This window comes from Megascapheus bottae, chromosome 3 (assembly GCF_031878675.1).
Source record: "Megascapheus bottae isolate mThoBot1 chromosome 3, mThoBot2.hap1, whole genome shotgun sequence".
Classification (NCBI taxonomy): domain Eukaryota; kingdom Metazoa; phylum Chordata; class Mammalia; order Rodentia; family Geomyidae; genus Megascapheus; species Megascapheus bottae.
Genome location: NC_143511.1, coordinates 46,849,363 through 46,875,318, shown reverse-complemented (window position 1 = coordinate 46,875,318; position 25,956 = coordinate 46,849,363). Strand labels below are relative to the sequence as shown.

General features: G+C 34.6%; 1 protein-coding gene across 1 annotated transcript in view; it reads right to left on the bottom strand.

Moving 5' to 3' along the window:
• Positions 1–25,956, bottom strand: part of Cntln (centlein) — a 197,786-nt gene that overhangs the window by 152,774 nt on the left and 19,056 nt on the right. Inside the window, exons 3-5 of the mRNA XM_090330032.1 lie at positions 13,735–13,819; positions 1,362–1,496; positions 581–760 (exon numbers count right to left, since the gene is read on the bottom strand). Coding sequence (XP_090186158.1) covers positions 581–760; positions 1,362–1,496; positions 13,735–13,819 — 400 coding nt within the window. The remainder of the gene's footprint in view (positions 1–580; positions 761–1,361; positions 1,497–13,734; positions 13,820–25,956) is intronic.

The window sequence follows — 25,956 nt, the reverse complement described above, 5'->3', positions numbered from 1 at the left end:
CAAACATAGATACAAAAATATCTTACTAACTATATATTTGTGGACTACATATTTATATTTATTTAAACCAGATATCCTTTTTATGTGCACATAAATTAAGACTAACTTTGTTTCTGCCCTTTTAAATAAAAATGTACGACAAAAGAGAAGCCTAAAATTTGATAGAAAATAAGAAAAATAAGTTTTAAAAACAGAAAGGCACAGAAAAAATATTACTTTGATGTAATAGTCCATTTTAAAACTATATTCAATGAATTTGAACTATATAACTTTAAGTTTTAATTTTTAAAAGTCAAATTCTAAATTCTAAATATTTTTTCAAAACCTCTTATTTCAAAATGAAATAGCTTTTATTTTTTAATGATTACATTTTAGGATAACTATTTGAAGTCAGTTTCCTGCTTTGCAACATCAATTTTTAAAAAGCTGTGGGTCTTAAGTGAAAGAATATAAATTAATGCTAGTCCCCACTGGTGGATTTGAATATATAACTTGTTATTTAAAGAAAAAAACATGTATTAAACTTCTGATAAGAAGTTAGATCTAGAATAGCCGCATGAATTCCATTCTCATTGTATACCTTTATTTTTGTATCAATGGTCTGCTTTTCTTTTCTCCAATGTGTCTCCTGCTTCCTCAGTTTCTCCAGGTCATTTAGCAGGTCAGCGCAGCGAGTACTTAATTTCTCATTTTGCTCCTCCAGATTTTTTATAACCAGTCTGCTTTGCTCTTCTTTATTCTGTACGCACTCCTTAGTGTCCTGTAGAACAGTACCATGAGGGCCGATAAACAACAACAACAAAAAAAGGTGAGAACAAATCAGCAAATATAAGCTGTGCTGTTTTACTCTCACAGCAGCCTTCTTCTATATTTGACGGCCAAGGTCACCTGTGTACTTTTATTGGCCTCTTTTCATGAAGGTGGATGGGTCATATTTTTTCACTGGATGACAGCTTTGATGAGTACACATTTGCAAAGAGCCCATTAATTGATCAAGCTGCCTTTGATGCTGTCCCCAGCTATTTTTGAGACCCACACAGACATATCCTCCCAGACCTCGGTTTTATCAATTAATAATGCCAGTCCCATCAGAATCTAATTACAAGAAGCCACTTATTCACACTCCTACTTTCTTAGCTCCATTTCCATCATTAACTATTTATCTGAAAGTTATAAAGCTTGGAGTCTTAGCTTTAAAGCATCTTTATCAGAGTTTTCACATGTGAGAAACTGTATAGTACAGCAGGGCCTCGGGCAATTTTTCCTCCAAGCCTGTCACTTTCTGTGCCACAAAGGCTGACAAAGCTTAAAGCATGACTTCAAAGCAATAGTCCTATAAAACTATGTACAAGTCAACATACCTTAACTTCAAGACTTTTATCTTTAAATTTCTTTTGCAAGTCATTGAATTCTTTCCGCAAGAAAACATTTTCTTCATCGAATGCAATCTTCTGTTTTACAAGCTCACTTATTTCCTGTTTTAGTACTGATTCTCTCTGTGAAAAAAAAAAGTTAAATTTCTGGTAATCTGGTATGTCTAAGAAAAAAATTATAACCTTTAAATTTTAATTATCAGCATTAGGACTAGCTTTCACAATAAAGTTATTATCATAATGTTCATTTCCTGTGACATATTCAGAGATTTTCAACAAAAAGTACAAGTATAATAGTTATTCTATCAATTTAAGATGAAGCACACTTATGCTGAACATTATGTATTAAGCCATACTCAAAAACTTTCAGAATTTATGTGTGAAGCAAAAGAAAAAAAATCAAAATTTCACTAAACATTATAATAATGAAAATACATGTGTAGTAAAATAATTATTTTCTTATATAAATTTTACCTGGAAAACATTTTTGTAGGAAAATGATACCCTAGATTTGGTAGCTTGAGTCTTTAATTGTACTTACTGAAAAGGGGATCAGGAGAATTTGGTCTGAGGCTAGCCTGAATAAAAACGTATTGAGGCTCTGTTTTAGCAAAAATGTCTGGCATTGGGCTGGGAGTTTGGCCTAGCGTTATAGTGCTTGCCTAGCATGCACAAAGACCTGGGTTCGGTTCCTCAGTACCACACACATTTAAAAAAGCCAGAAATGGTGCTGTGGATCAAGTGGTAGAGTGCTAGCCCTGAGTTCAAGTCCCAGAACTGGCAAAAAAAAAATGTCTGGCATGATGGTAAATGCCTGGCATCATCTCAGCTACTTGGGAGGCTTAAGTTAAGATGCATAATCCAAACTAAGCAGGTGTTAAAGAAAAAATAAACACACACACACACACACACACACACACACACGTCCGTATCTGAAAAATAACCAGGGTTGAAAGGACTAGTGGTAGAGCACTTGCAAAGCAAGTATGAAAAACAATCCTGGTTTCATGAAGGCATAAAACATTTCAAACATTAAAAATGACAACTTTGGAGGCTGGGCTCATGCCTGTAATCCTAACTACTTGGGAGGATGAGATTGAGGATGAGTGTTGGAAGCCAGCTTTAGCAGAAAAGACTCCAATTAATTACCACAAGGCCAGAAGTAGAGTTGTGTATCAAGTGGAGAGTGCTAGTTTTCAGTAAAAAGTTTAAGAATAATGCCCATGTCTCTGGGTTCAAGCCGTAGGACTGGCACCAAAAAAAAATACATAAAAGACAACTTTGGGTACTAAAAATATCTTGCTCTGTAGACAGAATATTAAAGCTACCACAATTATTAGGTATCTTCTTACTATCCACAGATATCTAAATAACTGTGTCAGTCATCAACTTTTCTCTTTTCTATTTATAGTTCTTTCCTCACAAAACTTAGCTCTTCTCTTGTAGTCTTATCTCTATCACTAATCTCACATTTGCAAATTTCTATAGGATACCTCTATTTGGATTATCTGGTGCTATTTCAACTTAACATGCTAAAACCAAAATCTATATTCTGATACTTTCTTTGTCAATACTTCCATGCTTTGGCTTGTCACTTTTTGAAACCTCCACAACAGACTCAATGCCACCATCTGTCTGCCAACCAAAAAGCACACACATCAAGATAGACATCCTGTTTGTTGGAAATTGTTTATTCGTCTCTGGATAAACACTGATATTTAGATCTCTAATAACAATTTTTTTTTGAGGGAAAGGGTGACTAGGGCTTAGACTAAGAGCCTGGGCACACTGTCCCTGAACTTTTTTTGTTCAAGGCCAGGACTCTAACATTTGAGCCACAGCTCCACTTCTGGCAATTCTGGTGGTTAATTGGAGATAAGTCTCAGGGACTTATCTGAGGCTGTCAAGGCTGGTTTCTAATCAAGATCCTTAGATTTCAGCCTCTTGAGCAGCTACGTTTATAGGTAATGGCCATTGATGCTCAGTCAATTTAGTTTTGTATGCACGTATTTATCTTTTTTCAAACCCTCCACAAAAATGTTAAGGAAGATGTGAAATGGAGTTAAGAATGAAGAATGGAATGAAACATAGGTTAAATTTGATGAAAAAGGTAAAGTTAAAAGTTCTTTTTATTTTTTGTTTGTTTAAGGGGGAGGGTTGTCCTTTTTTGGTTTTGTTGTTGTTGTTGTGGTTGTTGTTGTTGTTTTGGTCATAGGGCTTGAACTCGGGGCCTGGGTGATTTCCCTGAGTTCTTCAGCACAAAGTTAGTGCTCTACCACTTTGAGCCACAGAGCCACTTCTGGTTTTCTGGAGGTTAATTGGAGATGAGTCTCATGAACTTTCATGCCAGGCTGACTTTGAACAATGATCCTCAGATCTTAGCCCCTAAGTGGATAGGATTACATGCATGCACCACCAGCACCCAGCTAAGGTAAAGTTAAATGCTTATTTTATTTTTTATTTTTTTTATTTTTTTTGCTAGTCCTGTGCTTGAGCTCAGGGCCTAAACACTGCCCTTGGACTTTCTCAAGGATAGAGCTCTACTACTTGAGCCTCAACACCACTTCCAGCTTTTTTCTATGTATGTGGTACCGAGGAATCGAACCCAGGTCTTCATGCATGCTAGGCAAGCATTCTACCACTAGGCCAAACCCCTTCCCAGCTTATTTTATTTTTACTTCTAGTGAAAATATTTTAGATATTTGATATCTGCAAAGTTTGACTGTGAAAATGGAGTAAAAAATAGAGAAAAAGATAAATGAACTAGGTCTGCACACACTAGTATCCAGCTTAAAAAAAAACCCTAATTTTGCTATATTCTTTTTTTTTTTTTTTTGCCAGTCCTGGGCTTGAGCTCAGGGCTTGAACACTGTCCTTGGCCTATCTCAATGCTAGCACTCTACCACTTGAGCCTCAGCACCACTTCTGGCTTTTTGCTATGTATGTGGAGTACCAAGGAATCGAATCCCGGTCTTCATGCATACTAAGCAAGCACTCTACCACTAGGCCAAACTCCCGGCCCCTTTTGCTATATTCTTTATAGTTCCCTACATGTTCCCTCATTCTCTAACATCCCTTAACCACTCCAAGAAGCAACAATTTTCTAGAAATATGATATCTTTCTCTTCTTCATATTGCAAAGCCATATATACTCTTACTTAACATATTTATAGTTTGAATTTTTAATCTAATGTAAATTAAATACACTATACATATTTTGTATCTCACTATTTGTAACATATTTTCTCAAACTCATCCATTTTGATAATAGAACTGTGGTGTTTAACATGACTTCATTATATAAATATGCTATAACATGTTTATCTGTCTTCTGTTAGTATATATTTGTCTTCTGTTAGTATATATTTCAGTGGTTTTTTTGTTGGAGGAAAATAGATTTAAAAACAATACTGCTATGAACAATTGGGAGGCATGTCTCCAGATACCCAGAAGCAAAAAAATTTCTCTCAAATTGTTTTTTTAACTATAGATTACAATACAGAAATTGAATGTAACAACCATCTTAGTCATCAAATCAACATTAAAAAAATAACATAAAGCTAGGTACAATGCCTCAAGCTTATAATCCTAGCTACTTCGGAGGTAGAGATCAGGACAGAGTATTCAAAGACAGCCCTGGAAAAAAAAAGAGGTTCAAGAGACTCCATATCAACCAGTGGCAGCACCTTGGTAATAGCCTACAATCCCTGTGAAACAGAAAACACAATGACTGGATCTAGCAATGTGTTTCTTTCCTCCTCAGTCTTACAAGTAGAAAAATCACAGTCCCAAGCCACACAGACACTCTATCTTGAAAATAAATAATGCAAAAGCAGATTGAAAGAATAGTTCCTATGTCATCCTAGCAAGTTCCAGTCCTGAGTTCAATCTCCTAGTATCACCAAATAATGATAGAAGATGTCAAAATGACATATAAATTCTTAGCAAGCAGAAACAGAAGAACAAATTTTAAAAGCAAGTCAATACATTGTGTAGATTAAAACATTTCCTAAGATCTTCTGTGTTTAATTGGGAATTTTAATTTCATTAAATATTTTAAAGCTCAAATTTTAATTAAGCATTGTATGTTTATCTTTGTTATATAAAGATAACATTTCAAATATTCACATCATGTGTGTATGCAAGATCATAAAAATGCACATTTTTTCATTATGGGAATCATATCAACAAAAGTCTGGAAAACATTTTTCTAGATTATAATACTTCAGGAGAAATTCCTAAGTCATAGGTTAAATGAATACAAGCATTCCCATATTCTATTCTCTCTACCAACAATTATGACTCAGGCTCAGGAATGTCTTTTTACAAATCAAGTAGGAGTAGTTTTTTTTTCTTCCAATTTTAATTATTAGGGCACATCAAAATGTGTTTGACATCAAGTAAGCAACATAAAAATAGATCCATAACAGTGGCCCAACAGGAAGTGGCATTGTGGCTCAAGGAGTAGAGCACTACCCTTAAGCTGAAGAGGTCAGGGACAATGCTCAGGACCAGAGTTCAAGTCCCAGGGCTTATTAAAAAAAAAGAAGAAAAATGGTCCAACAATAATTCACTGTCCAATGATAATTTACAGTCCACTCTAAGTCTTAATTTAAATACTAAGCAGTTTGTACTACATACCTGTAGTCCTAATACTGAGAATGCTGAGCCAAAAAGATTAAGAATGAAGGCCACTCTCCTGAGAAATAGAAGCAGAGGGAACCATTCCAAACCAGGGAATGACCCAACAAAAAAACAGAACTACAGAACAATCTCTGATGAACACAGACACAAAGCTCCTCAATAAAATACTAGCCAACAGAATACAAAGACAAATTTTAAAAATTATACATTGTGATCAAGTAGGCTTCATCCCACATATGCAAGGCTGTTTTAACATTTGCAAATCAATTAATGTAATGCATCATATTAATAGAACTAAGGGAAATAATCATATGACAATTTCTTTGGACACTGAGAAGGCATTTGACAAAATACAGCATCAATTCATGTTGACAGCACTAGAGAAAATAGCAATAGGAAGTACATTCTTTAAAATAATTAAATCCACATATGACAGATTAATAGCTAGTATTATGCTAAATGGAGAAAGGTTACAACCATTTACCTTAAAATCAGGAACAAGACAGGGATGACCACTCTCTCCATTTCTCTTCAGTAGAGTACTGGAAACCTTAGCCAGAGCAATAAGGCAAAGTAGGATATCAAAGGGATCCACGTAGGGAAAGAAGAAATTAAACTATCCTTTTTGCAGATGGTATTATCTCATACCTTATTGACTCAATACATTCCAGTCCCAAACTCTTAGAACCAATAAATCATTTTGGCAAAGTGGCAGGATACAAAATCAACCTTTGAAAGTCAGCAGCCTTTCTGTATGCCAACAATAGACAAACAGAAGGAGAAATCAAGAAAATGACCCCATCTGTAATAGCCCCTAAAAGAATAAAATATTTAGGAATTAACCTAACCAAAGATGAATTATTTAATGAAAACTATAAAAGCCTAATGAAAGAAATCAAAGAGGATACCAGGAAATGGAAAGACATCCCATGCTCATGGATAGGGAGAATCAACATTGTGAAAATGGCCACACTACCAAAATTGAGATACAATTTCAATTTTCCCCAACAAAATACCAAGGACATCCTTTACTGAAATAGAGGGGACAATTCAAAGGTTTATATGGAACAACAAAAGACCTAGAATAGCCAAAGCAATTCTAGGCAAAAAGAGCAATGCAGGTGGTATTACAATACCAGACTTCAAACTCTATTATAGTCATAATAACAAAACAGCATGGTATTGGCACAAAATTAGACCAGAAGATCAATGGAACAGGATAGAAGATACAGAAATAAAACCATATAACTATAGTCAACTTATATTCAACAAAGGAGCCACAGATATACAGTGGAATAAACAGAGCCTATTCAATTATTGATGCTGGTAAAACTGGGCAGCCACATGTAGAAAACTAAAAATTGATCCCAGCCTGTCACCATGCACAGGCATTAATACAAAATGGATCCAAGAACGCATTATCAGAACTGAAACTCTGAAACAGAGTAGGAGAAACACTAGAGCTCATGAGCACAGGAAAAACTTCTTGAACAGAGTCCCAGAGTCACAACAGATTGGAGAGAGACCAAACAAATGCAACTACCTAAAAATAAAACGTTTCTGCACAAAGACATAGCTACTGAAGTAGAAAGACAGTAGAAAGACAGCCAACTGACTGGGAAAAGATATTTACCAACAATACATCAGACAAATGCTTAATATCCAGTACCTACAGAGAACTCAAGAAACTAATCCGCCCCTGCCCAAACCCAACAAACCAATAACTAAATGGGCAAGGGAACTAATGAGAGACTTATCAGAGGAAGAGGTAAACATGGCAAAGAAATACATGAGAAAATGTTCATTGCCCATGGTCATAAAAGAAATGCAAATAAAAACAACCCTAAGATACCACCTTACCCCAATCAGAATGACCAATATTCTGAACTCAGATAACAAATGCTGGCAGGGATGTGGAGAAACCCTACTGTACTGCTGGTGGGAATGTAAACTAGTACAACCACTCCAAAAGAAAGTTTGGAGGTTTCTCAAAAAAACTTAAAATAGACCTTCCCTACAATCCAGCCATTCCACTCCTAGGCATCTACCCTGAGCATCACAACCCAGGATATGATAATGATACTTGCACAGCCATGTTCACAGCTGCACTATTCACAATAGCCAAGCAATGGAAACAACACAGATGCCCCACTACAGATGAATGGATACAAAAAATGTGGTACATGTATACAATGGAATTCTACATAGCCACCAGTCAAGATACAATAATGCCATTCCCTGGAAAGTGGATGAAACTAGAGCAAATTTTGTTGAGTGAAATAAGTCAAGACTAAAGGAACAAAAGGCACATGGTCTCCTTGATATGTGGATATTAGATTCAAACAGTACAAGAGCAATGACTCAATACTCAGGTACTCAATGCCATTGACATGAACTTGGAGATGTAAATATAACTATATAGATATACAAACCTATGATGCGGTATATATTATATAGACATATTTATATATAGATCAATATGTATCTATGACATATAAACTCTCAGCTTAATTTTAATTTTGTTCTTAAATTTATGCATCAGTGACTGTATAGAGATTTCATACTTGAATATTTGTTTGTTAAACTTGACATTTAAATTTGATGTTAAAAAATCAGTGTTAATCGTTTTTTAATTTAAAAAAAAAGAATCTAGGCAAGCCTGGAACAAAAGTTAGTTCCAGGCCAGCCTGGACTGTATAACAAGAGTTTTTCTTTAAAAATAGAAAGATGAAAGAAAGAAAGAAAGAAAGAAAGAAAGAAAGAAAGAAAGAAAGAAAGAAAGAAGGAAAGAAAGAAAGAGGGAGGGAGGGAGGGAGGAAGGAAGGAAGATGAACTACTAAAGGAAAAAATATTCAACTTCTACTTCTCCCGTCCTCCATGAAAAATTTTCTCAGATGTCCCAGTATTTTGGAATATCTCTCATATCTACATTTTATGTTGCTTATATTAATAATTTGTACATAATACCTAGCTTTCCTAATTATCTCTACATACTCTTCTTCCAAGCTAGTAAAATATTTATAGATGAAATTGTTGTTGAGTGATGAATTTAAAGATAATAAAAACTAAGACTCTTTCAATAACTTCTATAGGCATATCCTTCCAGTAAAGAAATGGTAAGTGTCAGTAGCTATCATCTTCTGGAATTCATTTAGTCTGCAGAAAAAAGTGGACATTAACCAACTGACTTAAGTTTAAGAATGATGTTCCTATTAAAGTGGAACCCTAACAGACACAAAACCTAAAAAGCAAACTCAAACAGAGAATAATTGATATCAATGGCAAGTTAGTGCATGAGATTATTTTTGCACTTGAACTAACTCAGTAATTTATTAAGAAAAACATACCTAATTTGTAAGTAAAAATGCATAACATGGGTTATTAGCTCATCAAACATACATTTATAATTCTATAATAATATAATGTGCTATTATGCTACATAAACAGTAATGCTATAAAAAAGATGCACTCAAAAAATAAATTAAACTCAAAATTTTATTATTCGTGGAACCAAGAGTAACCAATTCAGAATGATATTCACTAGATACTATGTTGGAAGTGAACTATACAATTGGTGAGTGAAGGAGATGGGAAGGGAAAAACTGGGAGAGAAGGGAGTGAGTGACACTGTTCAAAAGGAAATATACTCATTACCTGACTTATGTAACTGTAACCCTATGTATATCACTTACTTTTTATTTGATTTCATTGTCAGAAGATTGTGTATCACCTTGATGATAAAATATTTTTTAATTTTATTATTCTAAAAGTTAACAAAGTTTCCTAATGAAATAAATACCTAATGATCTACTTTAAATAAGCATAGGAAAATACAGTTAAATAATTTTGAATTTAGCTTTATGAAACTGTCCTACAAACAAACTTATCTAGATAAATTCTTAAGTCTGGCATAAGTTCATATTAAAAGCATAAAGGGTGACAAGATTAAGTATGTTTGGAACAAATTATCCATTATGGATAAGCAAAAAAATGAATAATTCAAATCATGGCCAAGAGAAAAGAGTAAGAAGCAAATAATAGTAGGACATCTTTTAAAAAGGGGGATGGGGGAGTAATATAGCATAAGATCTAAAACTCTACAAGGCAGTACTGGAGCATAATTAATTTATTATTAATGCTGACCGACTTCAAAATGGACAAGTTTTTAATAAAAAAAAATCAAAGAAGTAATGAAATCACAGCTAACACTATGGTAAAGAAAGAAGGGGGAGGAATAAGAAAACTGATTGAAAATAATAATTGTCTTCTAAGAAGAAAATTTTTATACATCAATTTTTAATTAAATGAAACGTACAATGTTATCAAAATCTATATTATTAGCTGGAAGCAGTGGCTCACACCTATAATCTTAGTTACTCAGGAGGCTAAGATCTGAAGATCTCACTTCAAAGCCAACCCAAGCTCTAAAGTCTGTGAGACTCTTCAATTAACCATCAGAAAACTAAAAGTGGCCCTGTGGCTCTAGGGGTAAGCCTTGAGCTAAAGAGCTCAGGGACAACGCCCAGGCTCATAGTTCAAGCTCCTCAACTGACAAAAAAAAATCTGTATCATTTAGTGAGATCTAGAAAAGAAATTCATGATATAACTTATTTTCTAAACGTGACAAAGCTTATGCGTAATCCTGAGACAGAATAGGAAAGGTCCAACTCTCCAAGGTTTGTGTGGTTTCTTTCATTTTGGGCTAGAGGGGCCTGTTCATCTTTGCTTTTCTTGAACAGAGTTAATTTTGCAGGTGGCCAAAGCTGGTCAGCCTACAGAAATAGACACAAATAGCACCCCAGGGCTGGTGGCTTTGCTGACAGCTACCACTGAGCCAAGTTGGAGCCAGACAGTAATAAATGGCTACTCAAGCAATTTATAACTCTTTTAAGTCAGCCTAATAAAAAAATCAGGTGTGGCTCAAGTGTTACAAAATGAATAAAAATTTGAACAAAGGGTGCTAGGGGATACACCTGTAATATTAGCTAGTCAGGAAGCTGAAAACTGAGGATCAAGATTTGAAGCCAGCTGGGGCAGAAAAGTGTAAGACTCATCTCCAAATAACCAAGACACAGAAGTAGAGCTACTGCTCAAGAGGTAGAGTTGTATTAGCTTTGAGCACAAAAGCTCAGGGACAATGCCCAGGTCCTGAGTTCAAGCCCCAGGATCCATATACAGCCACACCCACCCACACCCGCCCTGACACACACACCTGGAGTAATACTGTACAGCCCTGAATTGCAGCCCAGTACAAGGAAGTAAGGAGAGAGGGAGAGAAGGAGGAAATGGAGGGAGAGGGAGAGAGGCAAGAGTGGGGAAAGGAAGAAGAGAAAGTGGGAGAGAGGGACATAGGCAATGGGAGAGAGAGAAAGAAGGAAAGAACAGAGGAAGGGAGTGAGGGAGGAAAAGAGCTACACTACAACAATAAAATATACATTTCCTTGACATTACCCAAATGATACTGATTTGACAGAGATACACAATGAAAAAGTTTTACATGGTCACTGAGGCTTCCACCATATTTCAACTGTAGGCCTGAGAAGCTAGGCACCATTCATATCAGAAAGCCCCTGAGGCAACAGGAATGAAGCAATGAAAGTGAAGGGAAAATGTAATGGAGACAATGAAAGTTAGAGATGCAAGAAATGTGAACCATCTGCCAAAATATGCTGCAGACAGTGGGTATTGCTAGCCTAAGAGAGATCCTGTAGTCTGCAAAACAACCAAGATGGCCCGAGCCTTTTGGAACACAGATGCTAGATATGGAGCTATGAGATTTAATTTTGCCCTCCTGAGTTCTGTTTTTGCTTTGGTTCTATCACAGTTTCTGTGCCACCATTCTTCCTTTTTGGAATGGAAATAGTTATTCAATGCCGCTGCAGATCAGAATTACTTAATCTTCCTTTCGATTTTGGCACTCAGTTAATCTTGAATCTCAGCAGATAGTTTGAAATGACACTTTTAAGCAATGCTAGAACCATGAAGTGTATGGGGATTCTGGAGATAAACTAAACACATTTATTATTATTATATATAAGTGAACCTTTGGACTTGAGGTGGAATGTTATGGTTTGAATATGAAATGTCTCCGGTAGGCTCCTGTGGTGGAATGTTATGGTATGGAGATGTATATTTGGATATCAAAGTATATGAGAGTGAAATTGTGGCGGTTATTTTTGATTAACCATCTTCATTAACTTCACATAATACACTGGAAGAAGGGAGGGAGAGAGGAAGGGGGAAAAGGAGAAAGGAAGGAAAAGAGGAAAGAAAAGAGGGAAATTGGGAGGTGTGTGTATGTGACATGATATATTTCCAGAATGGATTAAGTAAAAGAAATCTGCCTTGAATGTTGGCAGCACCTTCCCATAGGTTAGGATCCCAAATGAAATGAAAGGGAAAAAGAGAAATTCACTAGCCCATGCATTCTCTTTGTACTTCCTGGCTACCAAGATGTGGCCTGTGCTATACCAGAATCACTACCATAATAGACTGAAATCTGAACCATAAACCAAAATAATCTTCCCACCATAAAGTTGCTTTGTCATGTAATTTTTCACAGTGACAAATTGTTTCCATGACAAGGGAGATCATTTGCAAAAAGCAGTGCAAATTTAACGTCAAAGTACTAAACCAATTATGGCTTTGTTTTAGATAAAAATACAATATTGGGGGAAGTGAAGATTTCAAATCTGTGTCATATTGGAACCTATATTACATTTTTAAAAAAAGCAAGTTAGACAGATGAAGGCAATGGAAAGTAATTGAACCTCTTATTTAAATTAATGTTCACTTTTAGTACTTTAACATAACAATTTCTACATCAATAACATCTTTAGATCAAAAGTTTTACAGTTCTTTAATTGATTAGAAAATACAGTTGAAAGTAAAAAAAAAAAAGATAGCTGCCATACAACTACAGTACCTCCATTTAAAAGAAAAGGAAAAAAAATGTCTTGCCGAGCATGCATGAAGTCCTGGGTTTGATTCATCAGTACTGCATAAACAGAAAAAGCTGAAAAATCACTCAAACTGTGGGGGCACTTTAAACAAAAAAGAAGTTGAAAGTGGTGCTGTGGCTCAAGTGCTAGCCTTGAGCACAAGAGAGGCTCAGTGACAAAGCCCAGGGTCTGAGTTCAAGCCCTAGGGCCAGCCAAGAAGAAGAAAAGGAAGATAAAGGAGAAGAAGAGAGAAATGAAGGAGAAGGAAAAGGAGAAGAAAGAAGAAAGAAGAAGGAGGAGGAGAAGGAAGAAAGAAAAAGATTTTCTACGTACAACATTGCAATAAGGAAGATGGAAGAAAAGAATTTGCCACATATAACACTGAAGTAATAATGTACTGATTATACAATCACATACGAAGTATATATATATATATATGTATGTAAAAATCATCTCACTTTGATGATTTTTGCTATAACTCACTTCATGAATATACACAAATTTCAGAACTGACAACTGCTCATAAGAGAAAATACAATAAAATATGAAAAATAAATACTATTAAATATTTCGACACTGCTTTAACAGTTTTAATGAATAAATATTACTGTAGAAGATAAATATACTATAATCAAAGTATAATGAAAAATAGACCATAATGATCTGAAACTAGTGATTTTGAAACAATTTTGATGTCATTGTGAAAACAAAATCAAATAACTTTTAAAGATCTACCACCTGAAACATACATGCTAATTTTTAGTATTTTTTATTACCTGTTCCATTTCCTGTATTTTGGAATCCTTGACTTGTAGAATTTCTAGAACTTTTCTGTCCTTGGCTTCAGATTTCTGTTTTTCTCTAGAAATAAAAAGTATATGTTGAGTTTATAATTTATGATTGCTAACTACTGCTTTTTCCCCAATACTAAAGATCAAATCCAAGGGTTTATGCAAATTATACCTCTAATCCATAGCTAATCTTTTAAATGTTCATATCTATAGTAAATAAAGCTTCAACATACAAAAAATTAAATTATTTTGGTTGCTAATCCTTTCAGAATTCAGAAACCATACAGCAAGTGACAGCATCTTATCATTGTTACCACAAAGAAAACTTTATACTAAAAGAATGGTTCATTTCTAGACTTAGCTATATAAAGAAAGTCAATTCAACTTTTATTATAATGACCATAATGTCATCACTTTAAAGTAATGAATAAACAAGTAACTATGTTCCTGTTAACATAATTATTTTCTGCATATATATAAAGGTTAAAACACTATTTTCTCTTTTTTGGGGGGGGGACGGGTCATGGGGCTAAAACTCTGGGTCTGGGTGCTATCCCGGAGCTCTCCAGCTTAAGCCACAGGGCCACTTCAGGTTTTCTGATGGTTAACTGGAGATAAGAATCTCACGAACTTTAGTGCCCGGGCTGGCTTTGAACCACAATCTTCAGATCTCAGCCTTCTGAACAGCTAGGATTACAGGGGTGAGCTACCAAACCTAGCTAAAATACTATCATTTCTAAATTTATTTTTTATTGTAATGTAGAGTGGTTACAGTTATATTCACCAGATAGTAGGCATATTATTTCTCACACACTGATACTGCTTCTCATGTTTTTGTCCCCATTTTCCTCCCCCCACTCCCTCCCAATCATCTTGTTTTCCCCTCTTCCCTTTGTAGTAGAGTGCTAGCCTTGAGGAATGTCCAAGGACAGTGCTCAGGCCTTGAGTCCAAGCCCCATGACTGGCAAAAGAGAGAGAGACAGAAACAGAGACACACACACACACAGAGAGAGAGAGAAAGAGAGAGAGAGAGAGAGAGAGATTGACTCTGGAAATACTCCATAACTACTAATTTTGAATTTCTGACACTTTATATATTTCTAGTCTCTAAGAATACTAATTAAAATTGTAATTTTGAAATCAAAGCATAGCTCTCCAAAAAAGAAAAGAAAATTTCAACAAATGTATAATAATTATCTTTTAAAAAATAATTATATCTTTGAATAGGAAAAGGAAGAAAAGAAAAAGGAACAAAGAAAGGCCTTAAGAGGTCATACAATCTAGCTGTCACTCATTAATTTACATCATAACTTGGGAAAATTTTAGCGAGCCTTAAAAATAGATAAAACAAAAAGAAATTGATGGGAAATTCTCCCATGTGTCACAGATTTTTACAGATAAGGAAAAAAGAAACTCAAAGTGAAGTGAAAGTAATATACAACAAATGGCTTAGAAGGCACAAGGAGACAGCAGAAGGGTCATCAATCAGAAAAATATTCTATATGAGATACAAGGTGAGAAGGTACTAACGGTTTTTAAAAGTATTTAAATTAGGCTTCTAATAAACATGACTTCACATCTGAAGTTCCCTCACTTCTCTAGACATTAGTAAAAAAAAAAACAGAAGAATTAAAGACATAAAGTTATCTTGTATAACGATACCCTGAGGATCATAAACTAGACAGAAATACAAAACTAGGATTAGAGATGAAGATGAATATACAATTTGCTATTCTTCAGGTTCAGATGCTGGCCGAAGTGGGAAGGAGCTCAGCTTAAGAGACAGTGGGGAATACAAGTGATTTGGTCCTGTAAAACATCTGCTGTAGTCTGAACTGGAGACTAGGATGAGGCTACTGAAATTTATGAGAAGAAGTTGAAAAAAGCTTTTACCTAGCTTTGCTGACAAACAAGGTTTATATGAGAGTCTAAAATTGCAAATGTTTATATGCATGGCATCTGAAACAAGAACTGAATTAGAACACTCTTCAGCTGACATACTAAATACAACAGAATACCCATGTCATTTTTGGAAAAGAGCCCTAAGTTACCAATATAAATCTATCTCACAAAGGTAGGGTAGCTGAAGTTGACAATTCAGTGACAATCATCCACAGATAAAAAGGTACTAGAAAAAGAGGAAGGGGAAAGGAAAGGAATAGTAGTAACAGCAACCCTCTTTTTCTCAAGGTATAATTTTTTTTAAAGTTCAAAACACATGAACCTACACATAGCAACACATTAGTTCAATAAAGATACAATTACCTAGGCAAAACAAAAACAGCAGAAAACACTGAAACACACACGCAAAAGGCCCATGAAAACATAAAATTTGTTAGTATTAAAGGCATAAAAGCTGAGTACATGTGAGTCAAGCCTGTAATCCTAGCTACATAGGAGACTGAGACCTGAAGGCCAAAGTTTGATGACAGCCTGTGCAGGAAAATTTGTTAATTATCTCTAATTAACAAATCCAGAGCTGGAGGCATGGCTTAAGTGGTAGAATACCAATCACTGAGCTAAAGAATTGAGCAAGAGCTCAAAGCCTAGAGTTTAAGTCCCAGTAATTGCATTAAAAATAAGCAGTATGGCCTGGCCCAGTGACTCATACCTGTAACCTTAGCTACTCAGGAGGCTGAGATCAAGATTCAAAGCCAGCCCGGTCACTAAAGGACCTGAAACTCATCTCCAATTAACCTCTAGAAAGTGGGACTAGGCTCAATGGTAGGGAGTTAACCTTGAGCTGAAGAGCTCAGGGACAACACCCAGGCCAAGATCAAGCCCCAAAATCTGCAAAAATAAATAAATAAAATAAAATAAGCAATAAGAATCCACAAACAAATTGAGACCAAGAAGACCAATAAACTTAACTGTCAAGATCTTACAAAGAAAAATCATAATTAAAACAAACAGTTCAGAACTAGATATAAAAATGTACTATTGAACTAAAGGACATTAACATGGCATTCATTAGAATGCTACAGAAAAAAAATTATTAGATTAAAAATATAACATCACTAAGACATGTGAAAGGGTATCAATGTATAGGAATTAATGCACCATTTATCTGGCAAATATCATATAACCCTTCTATTAATTACAATAAAAAATATATGAAAAAAAGCCAAAAAAAAACCCATAGGTTGTGGAAGGTGTGCAAGTTTTGAAGAATGATGTGCAACAAAGAAGAAAAGAGTTCAGATCTTTGAGGACAGAAAGAGATGATTCCCGCTGTACAACAACACGAGTCAATGCATTGAAATACTGAACATAAGCATGTCTCACAAGAAGCAACCTACAGCTTATTCTTTCAATAAAATATTCCCTAGCCAGTTCACAACAAAAGTACAATTTTCTTTAAGTTGCAGGTATTTCATGTTTAAGTTTGGAGGTAAAGCCTTTTTATTTTACCCAGTGTTTAAACACACTTTAAAAAAAAACTTAAAAATACTATTTCACTTATGCCAAATTGAAAATAAAGTTTATAAAGTCAAACTAAGTGACCCGGGACACTCATAACAGTAACATATCCTGAAATGATACACCAAAGGTAATTCAATAAACATCATTTAAAAAAAAAATATATATATATATATAACATCAGGGGCCGGGAGTTTGGCCTAGTGGTAGAGTGCTTGCCTAGCATGCACAAAGGCCCGGGTTCAATTCCTCAGTACCACATACATAGAAAAAGTGGTGCTAAGGCTCAAGTGGTAGAGCTCTAGCCTTGAGAAAGCCCAAGGACAGTGCTCAGGCCCTGAGCTCAAGCCCAGGACTGGCAAAAAAAAAATGTATATATATATATATACATACACACACACAAATAACATCAGCCTACTGCTGGTGGCACAAATTTATAATCCTAGCTATTCTGGAGGCTGAGATCTGAGGACCTCTGTTCAAAGCAAGCCCAGACATGAAAGTCCATGAGACTTGTCTCATATCTAATTAACTGGAAGAAAACTGGAAGTGGCACTGTGGCTCAAAGTAGTAGAGTGTCAGCCTTGAGCTAAAGTGTCCAAGGACAGCCAGGCCCTGAGTTCAAGCCTCATGACTGATAGAAGAAAAAAAAATCATATATAAGTTTGTTTCACTAAGAAACTATAACATACTCTAAAACAGCAGATATTGCAACAGTAAAATGAAAGACAAAGCAATTATTTAAGAGGTCACTACTGAAAATGTTTTAATATTAAACTGCCATCAGGTTGAAAGAGAAATTAACCAGAATAGTAACAGAAACTTACACCTACATTAATCCATCATTCACTCAATAAGAATTTACTAAGAATTTATCATGTGGGTATAGGAATAGGGAGTAGAGATACTGAAGTGAGTAGCGATACTGAAGTGAAATGTGAACAAAATGAACCAAATGGAGACTTTCAGGGAAGGTAACTTTTATTCTAACATTTCAGTACAGTATAGATACCATAAAAGATGCCTAAGTAAATACAATATGTCAAATAGTTTTAAGTATAATAAAAATAAATTAAGGTAACAACAGAAGGCTTTACTACTCTATATAGAATAATAAATGGCTCTCCTTAAAAGTAATATTTGGGCAAAATTCTAAAGGAAGGAAATAAATGTTACATAGACCTCTGGAAACAGTTCGTCTAATTATGATGAGTAGCAACCATAAGACACTACTGCCAGAACATATAGTAGTCACCTCTTAGCCACAGGCCATGTATTCTAAGATCACCATCATACAGATCCCTGAAAATATGATTTTGTACCACATGCTCTTTTTTCCTATATACACATATCTGTCATAATGGTAAATTTACAATATTGACAGGTAGATTTACAATAACTAATAAAATGATTATAATACTGTATACAATAAAATTATTACAATATCTTACAATGACAGTTAAGTAAATAACAAATCATTACTGATTACTGAGACCATGAGAAGAAAAATGGAGCCAGAAACTAATGTAATTGGTATACTGGTTAAGTAGTAATTATATTTATAGTAAAGTGGACAAGGAGATGATAGCTGAGGGAAATGAAGGCACTAAAGATAAAATAACATATAATCTCTGAAATTTGCTTCTGACTTGCAGTGAAATGGGAAAGCTGCAGATTGTTTCAAAACAACAAATAATGTTACAAAATAATGTTATAAAACCACAAAATGTAATAGTAAGTCAAGAAAATTATAGCACCAAAAGTTAGCTTCCAGGAAAGATCCAAAACAGGTGAGACACTCAGGATGTAGATGAGAGAAGAGATAATTGTAGATTGAGATCTTTTGAGTCCTTGAGGCTTTAGTGGATACAGTTTGTTTAGATTTCAGAGAGCAGTATAAATAGTTCTTTCAAAGACAAAGAAGAGATTATGAGTACATATTCAGATTATTTGGTTATGGAAAGAGCAAATAGGTGTCTCTTCTAAACTTCTGATTTTTAGTAGTAAGAAGCCAATAAAGATTGGTAGATGCTGAAGAGAATAACATATTTCAGGAACCAAGGATGGTTTAAGGGGGGTGAGGGAAAAAAACAAAAGGATGACAACTGGCAGTAGTAAAGCACAACTTAGTGGTCATAAACTTACCAAGACCAGACCAAGACTTTAGGAGATAATTAGGTCATGAATAAAGGTTAATTCATGAATCACTTTAGTATACTCTCTCCCTTATCACTACAAAAAAGAATGAAGCCAATGATTTCCTTCATTTGTAATAACTAGAATATGTCTATGATATTCTCAGTAGGGGATCACAACAGCCCCATCTCTAAATACATAGGACTGTATATAATGAAGCATATCAAAAATGAACTCCAAGAACTAACTGGTAACAAGGGGTTTTAATATGTCCTGTATGCAGTTATTTCTGGTTTTTTTCTGTTTTAGTTTTCTGTATCCTTTGTCTTGTATATATGCTTATCTGCTCCATGGAAGGGAAAGGGAATCATAGAAACAGCAGGACAAAGGATGAACTAATGTAACAATGACATTCAATAGACTGCAAGTCAGAACTTGTTGGGGAGGGGAGGGGAAAGTGGTAAGGGGAGAAAATAAGGGAGGAGGTAACAGTGTTTAAAAAGAATATACTCATTACCTTATTTTGTAACTGTAACCACCCTGTTCATCACCTTTACAATAAATAATTATGTATTTTTTATAATTATGTATTTTTAAAAATGAACCCAACTTACAAAAGAGCATTTATCTAGAACTGAATCAAATGACACCTTAACTTTGTACTTACTAACCTTCAGAACTATAAGAAATAAGTGTTTCTTGTTTAAAACTGCTCATTCTTTGGTATTTGGTACAGCATCCAGAAGTAAGATTTCAAATGACATTGATGCAAACTAAAATCTGACAGTCATGAAAATAACAAAAACTCAACATACCTGTCAATAAACTAAATGACACCATATTACAAATATGTCACAAGTTAAATATAAAATTAAATGTCTCAGAGACATTTCAACAGCCAAAGAAAGCTACATTGTAAGAATACTTTGTAACTTTATTTTTTTTAATTTACAAATCTTTAAGACAGGTTCTTCCTAACTCCTTCTTGTAGTATGAGATACTTAATACATTTGATACAGGAAAATGATCCCAAAAGAAAATTTTACTACAACATGAATACTATATTTTTTATGTATAACATTTTTTTTTTGCCAGTCCTGGGGCTTGACTTAGGGCCTGGGCACTATCTTTGGATACATTTTGCTCAAGGCTAGTGCTCTGCTACTTGAGCCACAGTGCCACTTCCAGCTTTTTTTTTTCTTCTGTATATGTACTACCAAGTAATCAAACCCAGGTGTTCGTGCATGCTAGGCGAGCACTGTACCACTAGGCTATGCTCCCAACCTAAAAACAAAAAATTTTAAATAATTGTTTAAAATATCACCAAGTTACCTGAACAACTCAATTAATACATATCAACATTTTATGAGACATTTCAAAAGGTTTCCAAAAAAAAGGCATTGTCAAGAAGTTGATGATGATCAATGACTGAAACAAACTCCTGTTTAGCTAATTAGAACCACTGATGTGCAATAATGATGTGAGCTAAGAATGTTTGCAGACTTCTTTAGGATGAAAAATGAAGTGAAGGGAGGCTGTCAAATGTGTACAAGATGAAAGCTCCAATCACTTTTCCCAAGAGAATTACCCATTTAAACATTTAACATTGCTTTACTTAGTAACATGAATTACCATACTAACATTTTTGCCATTTTTCTAAACTCAAAAAAAAACTGAGAAATTACTCTAAATAATTAAGAAAAATATTGTGTTATAGGCCATTCCATATATTATACAGTATAACAAGATCATATTTTCTGGGTTTGAGCCCATTTTTAATGAGATGTCAAAATGAAATATTAGAGTCTAAGAGAAACATTTAACTGTAAATGAGATAATGATAGTGGTATGAATTAGAAAACAAAGAAAATAAAAGTTACTGAAGATGATTCATTTCAATTCACAAATAGATAATAATTCTACCAATAATAAACAAAATAAGGCTCCCTGGACTGTTTTCATGGGATTATGGTAAATGTAAATTATATATATATATATATCATTACCTTTCACTTATAAGCAATCCTAATTTCTAGTAAACATTTACATTCTAAAATTTTTTAATTAAAGAATTTATTAACATTGATTTTTACATCACATTTCAAATGACATGTTTAACAAACAAGTGTTCAAGAAGGGAATCTCTATATACAATCACTGGCAATTAGTTTTTAGAACATAATCAAAATTAGGCTAAGAGTTTGTATATCACAAATACATATTAATTTATGAAATAAAGCATTATGTCTATAGAGTCATAGGTTTTTATGTCTATGTAGCTATGTTTATATTTCCAATAGAATTGTATTATTGAATCATTCATCCTTTAGTCATGAAGTATTTTATAGCCTTTTTCCTATTTTGAATGTGCATAATCAATTACTACCATAGCATCTACAAATGATACACTAATAAAACTTGAAAAAGAGGTCACATAACTATTTTATAACTATATGTCACTTCACAGTACAAATAATTATTGGAAAAAAACTAATACTCTGAGTAAAAATAATTGAACAGAGTAACCTGTTTAATAATTGGTAAAAACTTGGGCAAAAATATTTTAAACATTCATGTATATTTAATAACTATTGCTTATAATTTAGCTTTATGTGATCTAGAATTTAGAAATATATTTTAAATATAAAGTAAATATTTCAAAGACCCTAAAAGTTGGAGCTTGAGCAGGAGAAATAAACTTTTACATATGAACTTCACATATGAAAGAGGAATTTTTTTTAACTCCCTGTTCAACCAGGCAATTCTGGCCTTAAACATAGAATGAAGCTTCAATTTCTGTATCTAGGCCTGTAAATCATGGCATATTGATGAATAAATTTAAAAAGAAAGGAAGAGCTTAACAAAATGTAAATGCTTAGATTTAACATATTATAGAATAACACTGTAACATTATTTCTTTAATCAACTCACTCCTAAGAAAAACTGAAACTATTTTAAAGTTAACAGTTAAATGACTATTTCCTGATCTTTTTGTACTTTTATGACTTAAACTTCTGGATATCTCTGCAAATATTCAATATTTCCTATGTAGGACATTCATACAAGTTAGAAGAGATTATCTATTATATGCTTTTAATAATAGTACAAGTGTTTTTTGCCTGGAATATAGAAGTCTCTTATAATGTTCAAAAATATCAGCACTTCAGAACAGACTGTTTTAACATCTGCACATCACCAGGGTTGCCCCCAAGGATTTTTAAATGATGCCCGCCTGTGCTGAATAAAGTGCTAACTTGCACCTTGCATTTCATACTGTGTCCTGAGCAGCCATCCAGTTGGTACACCAGCTGAATTCCCACAGGCCACTGTTCACTCAGGCTTGACTGCAATTATCATGTCAATATTTTGTACTCTGATATGCAGATATGTATACATGCAAGCTGCATAATACTATCTTTTTCACAGAATGTTGACTTACATTCGGTGTTTGGGGAATTTCAAATGAAACTAGAATAAATTTTGATTAAATGGGGACACTCATGATTACTTTCCCTTAAAATCAGAACTGTTTCTACATTACCATCTACAGAGTATAAAAAGGTTTAAGTAACTTGCTTCTCTATAGTTTCCAATTCTTTAATTTAAAAATTTCCATAAAAGTTAAAAGACTGTTTGTCAAGCTTCTTGCGTCTATTGTAAGAGTCCAAATGTATTTATGCACACTTTACTGCAAGTTTTCTCAAGTTGAACATTAGAATAGTACCAATTAAACATCTTTCTGTTAGTTCCCATGATCATCCATCCATATCTTTGCCTATGCATACATGGCTATTCCAACAGGATAAGTGCTCAACAAAAATATTTTATGCCTTGAGTCGAACAGCCTAGCAGCAATGCTGCCAGATGGCAGAACTCTGGCAGCTACACTTCTGAGGTCTCTAACCAGCCATGCTACCACCATGCTCCAAAATGCAACTCCTATGCAGGCTGCATTGGCTTAATACACTTGGGACAGTATACAAGCATATAGCAGCTGTGCAATCCATGTGTTTAGGACTGGAATAAGCAGGAGAGAAGCTTTCCCCAATAATGAAGGTACATAGTACAACCTTACAGCAATAATCTGTTTATTAAACATCTAAACTTTTAAACTTCACACATAAACATACATATAATCATAAGATAATCTCTATAAGGCTAAACATTTCAATAAAGCACTTCAAGGACAATAATATGCATATCTTAAACAAATATGCCAACAAAAACTAAGTCATCTTGACTATTTATATTCCCTTTTATGACAGTCATTTTTCAGAATGGTATTTTTATTTCTAGAAAAAGGAAGGGGTGAACATAGGAGAATGAAAAGAAAAAAAATTAAGCTTACCCCAAAGTACAGCTATAAAACCCTGGGTTCAATCCCCAGAACCACAACACACACACACACACACACACACACGTACTCTACAAGTAAAATAATTTCTGATGTAGAACTGATAACTCATGATTATAATAATAACTACTCAGGAAACTAAGATCTAAGAATAACAGTTACTTCCCATTAATCACCAACAAGCTGGGAGTGTAGCTGTGGTCCAAATGGTAGAATGCTAGCCTTGAGTAGAGAGAGCCAGAAAGAGTGCAACACCCTGAGTTCAAGCCCAAGTATTGGTTAAAAAAAAAGACAATTACAATTTCTTTCTTTTTGTTGCCAGTCCTGGGATTGAACTTAGGGCCTGAGCACTGTCCTTGGGTTTTCTCAAGGCTAGAGCTCTACCACTTGGGTCTCAGCACCACTTCCAGCTTTTTTTTTTTCTATGTATGTGGTACCAAGGAATCAAACCCGGGTCTTCATGCATTCTTGACAAGCACTCTACCACTATGCCAAACTCCTGGCCCCGACAATTTCTTTTTAAACTTAACTCATACATATGTAATGAAGTATTATTGTTTGTAAATTCTGATGCCATCAGTTTGAAGTGTAGTAATATTCCTGAATTTGAGTTTTCAAATTCAAGTATTAGAATTGGTAAATTTATTAGAATTGGTAAATTTATTAGAATTGGTAAATTTAAAATAAAATGTAAAATTAAACAACAATAATATCAAAAAAAAGTAGAAAGCTACTCCTGGAAACACTATCATAAAACATTGATACTTCCAAGACTCTACATAAACAAACTAAAAGGGAACTTAAACTGGAACATGAGATAATAGCATTAATACATTTACTATTTAGAAGGCAAAGATTACGTATTTAAAGCTAGCCTGAGCAAAAGAATAGCAAGACCCGTCTCAAAACAAAATAAAAACAAAACAGCTGGGGAAACGTCTCATATGATATAGCATGTGGTGACTGTATGCTTAAAACCTGATGTTCAATCTCTAGTATAGAAATTAAGAAAGAATTTCAAGGTATAAACATCACCACCTTTATTAATCAAGCCAAACTGTGACAAACAGATTGATGGTCTGAGAATAAAACTAAAATGTGGACATTTAGGATATTAATAACAAATTTTCATTTCCAAGTAAATAAAAATAAAACTTGCTAGGCACGGTGGTTCACATTTGTAATCCTAGATACTCAGGAGGCTGACATCTGAGGATCCATTGAGGTTCAAAGCTAGCCAGCAAGAAACTCCATGAGATTCTTATAGCCAATAAACTACTCAAAAAAGCCAGAAGTGGTGCTGTGGCTCAAGTTCACACAGAGTGAACTCTGTGTCAGTGGCACATGATTGCAATCCTAGCTACTCAGGAGGCTGAGATCAAAGAATCACAGTTTGAAGCCAGCCCAGGCAGGAAAGTCTTGACTACTCTTACCCACAATTAATCATCAAAACAGCTTGAAGTAGAGTTGTGGCTCAGGTAGTAGAATACTAGACTTGGGCAAAAACATCAGGAACAACAACCAAGCTCTGAGTTCAAGCCCCAGGACCACCCACCCCTATAAAAAATTAAACCAGAGTAAGAGTGAGACAACAAATCTGAGTTCAAATATTAACAGATATACACATACACACACACATACACACACACACACACACACACACACACACACACACACACACACACATAGATTATTTTCCACCACTGGACCATAACTAACAAAGAACCATGATGCCTGCAGGCAACAAAAAAGCCCTCAGTTGAAAAAAAAAAAAAAAACAATTTCCACTATATGATTCCAATATTTCCTAAGGCCTACCAACTTAATTGAATAATTTGTTACTGAAGAATCCTCTTAATATGGCAACTCCAAACTTTTAAAGGGATAAGTGAAGAGCAGCTTCAAAGAACAGAACACTACCTATCAAGTGATTCAAAGATAAAGGATTGTTTTTTTTTTTTTTTGCCAGTCCTGGGCCTTGAACTCAAGGCCTGGGCACTGTCCTTGGGCTTTCTCAAGGCAAGAGCTCTACCACTTGAGCCACAGCACTATTTCTGGCTTTTTTCTATGTATGTGGTACGGCGGAATTGAACCTAGGCCTTTGTGCATGCTAGGCATGCACTCTACCACTAGGCCAAACGCCCAGCCAAAGATAAAGGTTTTTAAGAAATGCATAGTCTCTATTCAACAGACATGTACCTATGGTAGAATACAAAACGTTAGAAAATTATAATCAGGGGCAAGGAGTTTGGCCTAATGACAGAGTGCTTGCCTAGCATGCACAAAGACCAGGGTTC